The sequence below is a fragment of the Trachymyrmex cornetzi genome, unplaced genomic scaffold (genome assembly GCF_001594075.2).
Source record: "Trachymyrmex cornetzi isolate Tcor2-1 unplaced genomic scaffold, Tcor1.1 scaffold98, whole genome shotgun sequence".
Taxonomy (NCBI): domain Eukaryota; kingdom Metazoa; phylum Arthropoda; class Insecta; order Hymenoptera; family Formicidae; genus Trachymyrmex; species Trachymyrmex cornetzi.
In genome coordinates, this window is record NW_017300333.1 from 107,002 (window position 1) to 120,804 (window position 13,803).

At 38.3% G+C, this 13,803-nt stretch overlaps 1 protein-coding gene across 3 annotated transcripts in view; it reads right to left on the reverse strand.

The window, feature by feature from the left end:
- Positions 1-4,532: 4,532 nt before the first annotated feature.
- Positions 4,533-13,803, reverse strand: part of LOC108770001 (nucleolar protein 4-like) — a 90,805-nt gene continuing 81,534 nt past the window's right edge. The window contains exons 5-9 of one of the 3 annotated variants that reach the window (XM_018521283.1): positions 13,481-13,681; positions 12,776-12,922; positions 7,531-7,742; positions 6,880-7,055; positions 4,533-6,180 (exon numbers count right to left, since the gene is read on the reverse strand). In XM_018521283.1, coding sequence (XP_018376785.1) covers positions 6,008-6,180; positions 6,880-7,055; positions 7,531-7,742; positions 12,776-12,922; positions 13,481-13,681 — 909 coding nt within the window. In that variant the 3' untranslated portion in view covers positions 4,533-6,007. Of the gene's footprint in view, positions 6,181-6,870; positions 7,056-7,530; positions 7,743-12,775; positions 12,923-13,480; positions 13,682-13,803 lie in introns of all 3 variants that reach the window. The other 2 variants (XM_018521282.1, XM_018521284.1) reach the window with 2 other exon arrangements.

Sequence of the window (13,803 nt, forward strand, 5' to 3'; positions counted from 1 at the left end):
TCTTCTGCCTGGAAATCGGTGCATACTCTCGCACCGCCTCCGTACCGCATTACCGTTGCAGAAACCTTAGAACATAATTATGTTCTAAGGCAGAAATACGAAATACCATATCAGCATTTATTAATCGATAGGATTACTTGATTAAAGTTAAATTTTTTCATGATTGGGACATATATGTCCCGAAGGTACGAAAGGATTAACATATATTTTTTTAATAACTATTTTTTATGAATTTTTATATGCCATTCCATTGAAAACCCACAATAAAAAAACGTTATAATTAATTAAAATCTTTTTTATAAATACTATCATAATAAGCTATTACACTTCGTTTAATATTTATTTCGTTTTTACTCACCTTTTTCAGAAAATTATGTCATTAAATTTATATCCATAATGACCTCAAATAAATTTGAAAACACTTATATCTAATACAATATGTTGTCAATAATGATGATTTTAATTGAGTGTAAATCTCTGGCAATCATTTACACGAAAAAAAGAATCAAGTGTTTGTTCCCAGGTTAATATATTTGTATTCATTAATATATAATATAATTTTTCTTGAATAGATAAAATAGATTATTTATAAAATTAAACAATCGAGACATAAAAAAAATTTTAACGTGTACACATGTAAAATATGCATTTACATATACATATACGTATAAGAAACCGTATATATGTATGTATGTCCGAACTGCTCGACGTTTTCCTTGGGTCTCTTGAAACCCACGGACCATTCGAATGCAAAAGCCTTCGTAAAGCCCATGATGCATTGTCGGCCGATAGATGTTATTCCAGAGAGTCCGGTGGAGGAAACGGCTTTACGATTCTCGATGGGGAAACGAGCTCCCGCCGATATTTCTCGTTCCGAGGCACACGGATCGATTTGCGTGCATATACGCACGTGTATGCGCATTACGTGGGATTTTGCGCTCCTCGGTGGGATGAACTTTTGGTCAAAAACCATTTCTCGAAAACGATGATGACTAAACATTCGCCCAACGACCTGGTGTGTCCAGTATGAGACCATCGAAACTCGCACGAAGGCCGTCGTACTCGCGTGATCGCGCAGAATTTATCCACTCGCTGTTCCCACGGACTCTGTTATTACGAAGTGAAGGAATAAAAACGGATAAAAAATGATATATAATTATATTCTATATTTTTTAAGCAGCAATTATGTCCACAATAATAATCTGTCACTTATTATAATTAATATTCGTGATAATTGTAAACATATTTTTGTGTAAATTACCTCAAGTATTTTTGTTTTGTTCTGTTCAAAACTATATTAGTGAAAAAAATGTTGATCAAGAGATCATTGAAATGATTCGTAACAACGTCGCGGCCTTCCAACGTGATCTAAATTGCTCTATTCGAGTAACCGGTACCGTTTCGCAATCTCCTTGCAGCAAAGATCGCGCCGACCATTCGTTACTTTCCATTGTGTGCCACATAAGACCACATTGCATTGCCGCTGATCATTTCTCAGATCCACATTACGAAATATCAAATACGTCGAGTAATTTTGTTAATTAAACGCAATATTTCGCTTAACACTTTCAATGCTCTGTTGATTATCTCTTACTTGAAAGAAGAAATCGCTGCGCTAAGAAAATATGTGTCTGACAATAAAATATCGTTTAATATTTAAGTTAGATTAAAATGTTACATTGCACACATGAGGATATAATTTCCTTATGTATGTATTACGTAATTTCCTTATTTGATGAAGTATAAAATAAATACCAGCGTCTACGCAAGATTCGAAAAGCTGAATAGGTGTAATAAGCTTTAAATCTTGCCACATTGTTGCGAGAAGGTATAGTTTCATAATTCAGAACCAAGATCATGATCTTGCATCGGTTCTTATTTGACTTTCCATTTCGTCCAATATACGTACATAACGCATTATCGGGTCGATTATTTGCCGCATTTAAAAGCGTCGCGATTATGCATGTACTCAGATAGGTATATTTATGATCGTGCAAGCTGCAGCTTTACGGGATTTTTTGATTAACATTAATTACGCAGAACTGACAATAAAATCGAAAAAAAAAAATATATAATTGAGTCGTAAATCTTACTAGCACGTCGATGTAAGTTGGATAAAGGAAACAGAAACGAAATATAAGTTGAATAATCGATTATATTTGGTAAAACATTTACAAGATAATAAGATTTTTTTTCATTTAACGTATGTTACATTTACAGGCAAGGCATCCTCAAGAACCGTACCAACTCTACAATAATCGTAGTAATGTGTAATGTTACTTATAAGAAAGTATGTACCATCAAATTATCGTTATCCGTTACTATTAATATTAATATTCTTTTATGATATATTATACTACTCTTAATATTTCTTTAGGAACAAATACATATTTTTTTCATTAATCAATATACATCGATTCGCGACTATATATGAACAGTAGATCTGCACTTCCGCGTAGGCGAATTAAGGTACACGACGGATACGTTTTTATCGAACGTAGGAAAAGAAAGAAGAACAGAGTGGTATCGCACGTTTCTTCGGTCTCCATAAATTTCTCCTCTGTCTCGTCTCCTTCGTCTTTCCCTTTTCCTTTTACTCCGTATTTCGGATGTACGTTAAGTTCCAAGTTTTTCGAATCAGTCGAGTTGCGAAAAGAGCAACAATTTTATATATATATATAATATATATATATACATAATAATGAACGGTAATGTACATATGTACATATGTATATATATATATATATATATATATATATATATCAATGACAGAATCAATTATTCGACTCTTATTTTGAAGTCGCTTCTTACTTGGTCGAAAATAATATTTACAATTAATTCCTTTCGATTAGTTCTCGAATTTCACGAATCCAATCTTAGATTTAGATTCGTCGAGGTATATAATCATATTAATTATTAGCAGAACGCGCAGTGAACATTATTGGTCATCGGATTCGAGGGGGGAGGGAGAAACATGTGGTACGCAAAACGGAGCTCGGCCCTCGCGATGTATGTGGTTACAAAGATCTGAGGTGAATTACGTATAAATGTACGCTAGTAATGCTAGTGGTAAGATATGAACTTGTCAATAACTGCTAATATCCATGAAGAAATGTGATGCCTGCTTGAAACCAAAGGGACAGCGCGTAAAATGGTGGGCTGGGATGGCTGAGACTATTTATGTCGTGCATGACAGAAGCATGATCGTGACGACGATTGACAATATACGGTAGAACAACGGTATCTATAGACTATTGCACTGTGTCGGTTAAAGAGACGAGTCCGTTTACTACGGGCAAGAAATTGTATTCGTGGGGAGGGCGGCGTGTGTACCAACTTCGCAAGTATTGAAAGTTTCAAATGATTGAGGCAATAAGAATTAATTCCAATTGACGAAACGCTTTATTCGATCCTCTCTCACTAAAGTGCCGCGAACATTATTGTGATTTCGATTGCGCGACGACGGGCGCATTTCGCCGCGGCGATTTGCTCGCAAACAGAAAAGGAAAATGGAAGTACGACTATCGTCGGTCAATAAAAGTCGTAATTTCCATAAAATTTTCGATGAGCGCATGTTCAATGATCGCGCGCACACATACACATGCACACATTTTCTTTTTCTCTCTTACACATGCTCTCTCTCTCTCTCTCTCTCTCTCTCTCTTCCATTTCACTTTTTAATAAAATTCTTTCTTTAGATTTTTCTTGTTCGTCTTTTCCCTCATCTATTTTTCTATTTGCTTTTCCTTCATTGGAATGTTCTGCGCGGAGTTCGACGATGACAGTAATCAGCAATTGTTTGCATTAAGATGTTTTGCATTTACATATATATTTATATATATATATATATATATATATATACTCTTCTTTGTATCTAATTATTTAAGCAACTTAATTTCCGCAATCTTTATATGCATTTCGTTTATAATGTACATAAACTATGTACAAAACAACGATAAAGTAGACTTAACGAGCGGAAACTCTCCATGGAAAATGACGATTAGAGAACAAAATAAACTATTCGTACTATCTCACGAACTATCTTCTCGCGATTCGTCGATTCGCAATCAATAATATCAGTGATAATCGTAATGATAATAACAAGAATGATAATGATAATGATAATAATAAAAATAATAATAATACAGTAGCAATAATAATCTAAATATTAATGATAATAAAAAGAATGATGGGTAAACTCATAATCTGAGACAATGCGTACATAGTTATCACGTAATCCACATGTAGTGGCATGTATATCTATCTCCGTAGTATTAGTCGATGGAGAAAATGATTTCGCGTTTCCATAACAGAAGTGTCGTCTGAAAGGAATAACGAAAGAAGAAGAACGCGACCCTTACATAGTACTATACGTACATTACCCATAATAATTAGTGTTCTTTGGTAACACAGTGATGCGTCCGGAGACCACGAATACGGTTAACGTATTGTCCGATCGTGACAAGATGGTCCCGAAATTATACTCCCGATCACTACGCTCCTTCGTTTCCAAAACGACTCTGGTCTAACTATATTACGACGACGTTGTACGGTTATTGTTAATTGATTAGCTAATTAATTTCCACTGACGAGGTCTCTGACGCATCGCCAATAAAAAAATCTTGTTTTACGACCTACGTATTATATACACGCGTATCAATGCGCGCGGATGCATTATCTTTCTATATACACGTATGACTGTCGTAAAATCTTCATCTGATCCACCATTTGCTCCAAAAATGGCGAAAAATCAATAATTTGGGTAATCTCTCTAAAATTCAAATTTTATCACGTTGTTTTCGTATCTTGAACTGATTCTTCAGATGTACGCCACTCTCGAAGTAAATGGCGCGATTCCGCCGCGTTTAATTGTAAATTAATCGCGTTTTCTCACGCATGAGAGTAACTATTCTCATCATATATCATTTACGTCATATGTACATAACGACAACAAACAGATTAGCGAAATTACCGTCTCGTAAGAACATACAACAGCTTTTTTTCGACCATCATCGAAACGATTGAAGTAGATACTTGCAATAGATTTATGGAGCTCTCACGAACGGTTTTTCGAAGCTTACGGATCTGAGTAGGAAAAAATGCAAGTGCGTCTCCCGGCCGCAAAGAAGAAGTTCCGGGACTTTTTCATCTCCGTTAGAAAATACTAGCACACGCTTCCAAATGACTTGTCCGGAAGCTTCTTCCTTTTTCGACTTTCTTCCTTACACTCGCGCACACATCCTAGCTCGCCACATCATTCTTTAAGCTTATGAGTAATTAAGTAAATATCTTTTTATGTACACCCTGTTCGAATAGTTTTCTTAATCCTAGAATTAAAAATATCGCGACGACGCATATAATGAAATATATGCAATTATTCATTATGTATATGGAACTCTTTTGTTTTTGGCGCTTTCAATTAAACAATGGCTGCATTCGGGGAGACGCTATTAGTGCTATTTGTGTCATTCTATCTTTATCGTCTATTAGATGTGAAACAAAGATAGTATGATAATAATGCTGATAGCGCGCTCCCCGAACGCAGTCAATACATAACGATAAATTCGCATAAAAACTCTTCATGAATTTTTCGTCGCGATTATAGCCTCTCGACTTTCGTCGAAAACAATTTTCTTACGTACAACCATAAAAGTAACTCGGATTAATTTCTTAAATTATTTTCAAATTATTATTATAAACTCTTTTTTAGTTTTGACATTTAAATCATTCAAATACAAATTATAATCTTGCACCCTAGTCTTATTGGATCGAATGCGTTTAGTTCGCCCAAGTGGACCATTTTGTGGCAAAAGATAAGTTCATGTGTAGAGTCAGAATTGCCGATAGAATAGCGGTATAAACGGTCTTGAAGAAACGAATCTACGCTGACTGCGTTACTCTCGGTGCTCACACAGGCGCTGTGTGTATATCAATACTCGCATCGCTTTCCCGTCGATCGTTGTAACTACGAGCCAAGCTGACGAACGCTGGCCAAATAAACGTAGCTCTATGGTTGATGGAGCAACAGTTGTTCCAGCTCGTCGGCGGATCTGAGCAGAAAGGCAGCTGATTCTCGATATCCACCTATCAGTTGCTTCACCGCGGTCAGTTCCATCGAGTTCAGTTTGTGACTCAGTAGAGCAGGCTTTGGTGGATTCTTCATGCTAAGATCCGTCGGTCCTGCAAGGATAACGAAAAAATTCAAAATCAATTGCGCGCGACAATTCCAAAGTATTATAGCAAACTTTATCAAGCATATTATGAGATAAGGTTTCATCATAAGTTGCATCGTAAAGAATCATTAACACATTCCGTGGATTTACGCTGAACTTTTTGTTTAAACTATTTGATATTTTGGGCTATATATAAAAAGAAAAGTAATCAATTTTATACAATAATTCTTGATATCATACATGGATGTAATTATGATATGTAATGCAATAATAATATATTTATATGTTATGCTTCCTTTTTTATAATAAACTTGTAATTTTTTTAATTATTAAATGAAATAAATGTCATTTAACAAATACAACAAACGCAAACAAAAATGTCGTGGATCACCGGAGATCCACATAGTGTGCTGATCAAGTCACTTAAAATTAGCATGGCATGGAACATGTTAAACCGAAGCATTACTGTTCTCGTAAAAATGGAGCACTGCAAACAAATAGTATATTAATCCATATAATCATTAAATTGCCAATTGGACGCGAATAAGATATTCGAAACTTAAATATAAAAAAATGATGAAAAAAATAAATAAAAATTTTAATCAAAGCTGATTAAAGCTTTGCTATTATGTACCTTCTTGATCGGGCAAATGATCGAAAAAGCGCAATAACATATTACACCAATAATCAGTATTACTTTGTATACCGTTGCTTAGTAGACTTGACGTAAAACTTTGAGTCGGATATAGCCCGGCCGAGAGGGTCGGCGGTACCGTTGTGGGCCCGGCACGCTGGAACGCTTGGCTGAAGTTGGGTCTGTACATCGTCGGTGCACCGCCACTGGCGACGCCATTTACCGTGGAACTGACTATCGTCGATTGGCTGAAAAAAAAAAAAAACAGACGCAATGAGAATGAGATGCGCGTTAGCGATAAAGGTCGCGCTGATTAGCGCTTCCGTTAAGGACGCGTAACCCGTTCGACGAGAGGCGTCCGGTGAATTTTTGTGCCATGACCTATGACCGAAGGCGAAGCCTTATCTAGAACTCGGTCGATTCGACGACGGGGATCTTAGCGCCGATAGTAATAATCGGTTACGGTAATTCAGGCGGAAAGTAAATGAATCGTAATCACGCTAGGCAACGTAATGGTAGATTTCTTTCGCAATTAAAATAAGAAGTTAATGATAAATCGATGTTTTTCATCGCGGAAGTTTCGAGGAAAATATATTTTTCTTCTTACGTCAAATCGATTTTGAGTGAGTGGCTAATTAAGAAATTAATAAGAGAGCGCCGGCTCTATTACGTCACCAATTCGAAAAAACAAGGATTTCATTGTATGTAGTTCATCATACTGACCTCATGAGACTCTTGTTGTCTGATGTGAGCAGCTTTGACGCGGATGCGATCGACAGCGGCGTGGAGGCAATGGTGTTGTTTGGTAAGTTCGCCAAACTGGTCAATGGTGCCAGGGACGTTAATGATGCCGGAGGGGTATCTTCCCTCTTACACGGAAGTGATTTAACCGGTGTGCTCGAGAAATGTTCCAAACTTGATCGAACGTCCGTTTGCTGCAATCAACGTTACAGTGAAATAAAGTAAATTGTTATACAATATGTATATTTTGTCTCTCTTATAATGTTTAATTTATTTTTACATATGTATACGTGTTTAATTAAAGCAAGTGCTAAAGAATAAAATTATATAATAAAGAATATAGGGCTCTTAATTTTAAAAAACAATACAAAGATTATAAAAGGCATATAAGAGTCGATATTAACAATTCTGAATGTAAAAAGTTAAGACATAGAATATATTACATAATTTAGATAGACATAGAGATTTATAGATAGATATTTAATAATTTATTTCCACATTGAGACTGTGATTGTTGGTTTTATCACTATCTAACTGGCGCTCTTTTTGTGTATTATCACACTATTTTTATGTTTCTGACGGAGTTTTTTATTATACGGAACGAAAACTATGACCATATTGGTGAGTGTTTTATCGGGATGACATTTTTACTTGCCTTCAACATGACATTTTTTTGTATATATTTAATTTTTTCAAAATTTTTATTCATTTTTTAACAATTTGTCTTTTGATCAGAATACCAAGAAATTTCCAACAATCGATCGTTAAACCGTTTGCGAGTAATTTCTGTTTCTGTGAAGCATTCACCTGGTCATTACATTTCATGTTTACCATAACGCTTTCTATCGTGTTTATGATGTTCTTCTTCAGTAACAAATTCACTGCGTTTATTATATTATTATCTGAAGATGGCTCAATCCAAGAGCCGAAACATATAATAACTAATGTATACCTTTTCGAATTTAAATAATATAATATATTCTATGGCTGAAGAATAACATGTAACAATTTTATGTTAAAGATACAATTGATTCTACAATTTCGAAATTGATAGTCATAATATAATGTTCATCTATCTCGATAATCATAGATGTTCTTAATCGGACATCTATGATTATCGAGATGCTTTTCTTCCTATAAGTGATTATTTTTCATACATTTTTTAATCCAATTAAAGTATTAAGTATTGTTTAATCCACTTCTCGATCAAAAACGAATTTAGCACGAATTTGTGAGTTAATATGGTGTTAGGTATTCCAGTATATTTTAGAATTGTGTCGAATATTGTGATTCTGCAGATCCTTTGGATATGTTTAAATCCGACTAATTTCGATTATACACTTATTTAATATTCTGTCCTATAAAGTTATACATTTAACTACGATATAATCGAAATATAACCCAGTCGACACCGATTCAAAAACAAGAGAAGAGTAACAGAAGTGTAAATGAAACTTTGAAGGAGGCAAAAACTGAACTGTAAAAGAAGCATAAACACCTTTTTTACAATTCGTTATTTTTGTTTTCTAAAAGTTTCGTTTACGCTTCTGTCATTCTTCTCTTGCATTCACTTACGCTCCGGTTTTTACTTTCGGCAGGAAATTAAAAGTAATACATCAATATTATAATTTCACACTCATCAATGTAACTATTATGTAACGTCACGTGCTATATTACATTTATACTGTTGAATGCGAAATTATAACATTGACGTTATGTTATTTTTATAGTTTATATCGACACACTGAGAAGATTTAAAAATCCCCCCATAAAATATTAAACAAACAACTGTTAATTTGATGTTCTTATTCTTACAATTGCGTGAAGATATTGAAGAACGATGGTAAAATAACAGCGCGGCAAGACTGCTATAATTGTACCTGTTGAATTTGATCGTGATCGCGCACCAGCTTGTGAACTACCGGTAGATTCTTTTTCCTCATGGCTGACACGACCGGGAGTAACCAATCTTTCGCAAACACGTTTAACTAATCAGCAAACAGCACGGACACTATCGATCACCTTACGAATTATCGATCATCAGCCGCGTAGATCGTACCCGGTGCGAGCTTAATCGAGTCTCTATTATATCGTCCATCCGCGATCTCGTTATCAACGCGATCCCGATCATCGAGCACGATCGTATTCACCGCTATGAGCAACCGAGCGGAACAAAGCGCGCCGGGAGTTTCTTCACTTTGATTTCCTCTTCTGCTTCTCTCAATCTTCTTCCACTTTTGCGTTCGCGCCCCACCCTGCCTACTCAGCGACGTATCGATACGATAACAATAACGTCCGCGTTTATTCGAGCGAGGTTCAGAGAAGCGAGGACGCCGTTCCAGATCGACGAGGGAAACGGAGGAGGAGGAGGAGGAGGAGGAGTGGAACGAAACACGACGAAGATGAGGAAAAAGCGGGTTGACACGAGGGAGGAACGTCAGGAACAAGAAGAGAGAACGTCCGGATGCGCCGGGACGAAACGACGAGGCGTGAGTAAGCTCACGGGAGGAAATTAATTCGTGGAAAGAGAGGAAGATGAGGAGGGAGGGAGAGAGAAGCCAGGCATCAGAAAAGAAAGAGAAGAAGAGGAGGACCACGGTGAGGGAGCGTCGAGAGGTGGTGATGTGCGTTTCCACCACAGAAACGGATGACTTGCCCGGCGAAAGAGGAGATCGACGCGTACAGAGGGTTGGCGAAGAGTAATAGTAGTAGTAGTAGGAGGAGGAGGAGGAGGAGGGGAGGAAGAAGAGGAGAATGAAGAAGAACCGAGAGATCGTGAGGAGCGCGGGAAGAGGGTCCGTCCGGGCACGATGAGATCAGGAATGAAATCTTCGAGCGGCGTAGAACGGATGTAGGGAGGTGTTTTTATGAAAGGCCAGCAGTGTGCGTTGACGTCAATTATATAGGTGGTCACGGAGAGCAGATAGCCGCTTCGTCCGATGCGCACGGATCCCAGCATACGTGTGTGAGAGGTCTTCTCCTTAATGGGTTAGGTTTAGGTCGCCGGAGAGGTTATCGGGTCTCTCTCTGTTTCTCCGTCTCCTTCTCGTGCAGGGATTTTCAAAGTAGATAAGTCGAGGAGATCGGGGTGACGGGGGGAGGGGAGGACCGCGAACGTTTCAGTTTCTCGTTTGCGCGCGAGACATATAGTAGAGGTAGAGAGAGGGAACGATGGAGAACGACGGAGTGTTCGCCAACTGCGAAACCCAGTGACGGAACCAGCTGGGTGAAGAGAGGAAAGGGGGAGAATGAGGATTAGGTGCGCCAAGCAGCGCGGAATTGGATGGCTCCGGCTACCGCCTCTGTGTGTGCACCTACGTACACGTTTTGTGCGCGAAATACCAAAGCGATCGGTTTACCGTTTACTCGCTTTTTCGCGCGGTATCTTTGTTAAGGTCAACGAACTCGATGTGCAGGCTATTATTCGATGACGAGCATTCACCGAATCATCGAAATAATTTCAACCTTGAGATTAGACGCGTGACGTCAACACGAGCGGTTTATATAAGTACCGACGATGCGCGATGAGATTAGAGCCGATTTTTCTTTTCTCGGATGGGGGCCGGATGAGTTTTCAAGAATCAATCCGATTCTCACTGACCGAAACTCTCGACCGTAATCTTTCGGCGCGGCTTCTTCGGATATACGAAACTGTCCGCTTTGCTGATGTAACGTACCGTGAAATTTACGGATACGCGAGACTAATCGCGCGACGTCGGCGTGTTCTCCTCGGTGCGTGAAAGCGCGCGTCAGTCGCGACGCATAAAAGTCCACGGTCTTTTTTTTTTCTTTCTTTTCTTTTCCACTCCCGCGCCACTCTTTTACGCTGTTGCTACTTCCAAGAATATTTTCAGTGTCTTCCGTCCCGCACACGCGCGAGGCGTTTTCACGAGGTCGAAGGCTGCTTATGCCGCCGCCGCCGACGGCCCTCCGTGGTGCGCGTTCTGTATGCGTGAGTTGCATCAGAGTGGGAGAGGTGCGCGACCCACGGGTTATCACTGGCCTCTCTCGCGGTACCTATATCACAATCCTAGCTTCTCCGTCCACGTATATCTCGCTGCCGTTGGCGTTACACAGGAGCTCAAATTTTCACGCACGATAATACAACGCGGGGCTACAACGTTTACCCGTTTAATTTGAAATCTCCTCTGAATGCATCCACTTTCCGTTTTCATTTTCTCTTTTATTTTTACGAGTTATCTTTTTATCTTAAGATCGCGCGTCTCTTTTCCTTAATTTCTGCTCATTCATTATTTTCAAATTATTTTTTTCATATACCCATTATCAAAACCGATTATATATATAGTGAATAATATTAAATAAATTACAAGTTGAACAAATGCGGTTCAAATATTTATTTCGATAATGAAAGCGTAAAGAAATAAAATTCAAATGCATAGAGTGAACTGTGTAAGTGCATTATGGTACAATTACAAACGTAGTCCCTCGTACGAAGATAACGGTCGATCGAAATACCAGAAAATTACTAAAGTTCATACGTTATTCGTGCATGCGTTTGCTGCATGATACACATCACCGCCACATGTTCGTGAATAAAACAGTGACACTAGGAACAAATAATGAAGATGATGCTTTTTGTGACTTGAAATTCTATTAATTCGTTTATTTATTTAGTATTTGGTCGTATCTTATACTCGTATTTGGTAATACGAATCCTATATTATCTGCTGGCTTTTTGTAGAAAATACACTTATATAACCTTGAGTTCGTTTTATTTTGATTTTGATATCACACATAGCAAGTAATTAATCTATTTCCTCTTATAATTCCACTCTCACATAGATTTATATTTATTGCGGTAAGTTATCGCTTTGCATATTTCAGTTTATGATTCATAAGCGCATCGCGCAAACATCCGCGAGTTGTCATCTAAAAATCGCTTGATTAATGAATCCGGTCGTCAACGAGAGTGCCCGAAGGTTGCGCACGTGTAGCATTTAACGTTCAGTCACGATATTTAAAAAAAATGTCCGTGAAGAGACACGTGCGATCTTCATCGGGGACAATAACAAAGAGCTTTAAATCGATCGGCAATGTATTTCGGTATCCCTGTCGTGTCGTCGCTCCCGTGCCAGAGACGCGAGTGTGAGTTGCGACACATAATTACTAGCCAAGCTGATGATGTCGAAATGTCTATTTGCCAGAGGAACTTTGTCGCTCGCGATAAGTGTGTCCTTCCTCCCCTTCGCACATGATTATTACTCACCGTTGCGGCCGGAAGAGTTGGCATGGGCTGCGACACCGGCTCCATCCCGAGTCTCATACGTTTCGCGTTGTCGCTCTCGTTCTCGCAGGCCGTTGCCAGAATCTGCTCGGCCTGCACGGAGGTCAAGTGTGCCGGCGTGGGTCTGGCCTAAAAAGAAATACATACGTCACATCCGCGATCGTTCACCGCATGCCGAACTTAATTCACGTCGCGAGAATGCTCAAGCTTTCATGAGCAACGGATAACTCGAGTTTCCGTCCAACTTTAATTGATCACTGAGAAAAATGTCTGATTGGGTTAATTAGAATTTTGGTTATCTCAACTAGAATTCTAATAAATTTAACTATAAAATTCTGATTCGTCCATTTTCAATCAAAACTTTTTTTTTTTAGTGTGAGAAAAATGTCTGGTTGGCTTAATTGGAATTCTGGTTGAAAATTACGAATTCGAATTTTTTAATTAAATCTACTAGAATTCTAGTTGAAATAACTAGAATTCTAGTTGATATGATCAGAATCTTCTGGTTCGTCCATTTTCAACACCAGACATTTTTCTCAGTGATGAAACAGCAAATCCAATAATCTCGAAAAATTCATGTGCGATTCTAAAATTACTTTAAATTTAAAAATATGTCAGAACTTGAAAAAACTTAAAAGCTAATTGGCTTACTGTCTTACGACTAACTAAACGCGCTAAAAAACTTACGGCATCCCAAGGGCCCTCCCTGCCACGTTTGTTTCTCCGACAGCTCTTCAGGTACGTACGGATCCTTTTCCTGGCCCTTTCAGCAAACTCAGGAAACTGTCTCGTGCAGCTATCGATGATCGCTTGTATCTTCTCCTTCGGCTGCTTCGAGATCGGCACGATGCGATCCAGGTTCTCGTCGACAAAGAGTCTCACGAACATCTGCCGCGAAACACGACACAATGGCCATGTTAGTGAAGTGAATTAAAGGGAGCTGGTATACGCGAGTCTCTCGCTAACCGCTCAAAGAATTAAGAATTTAGTGGCGGGGGGGGGGGGGGGAC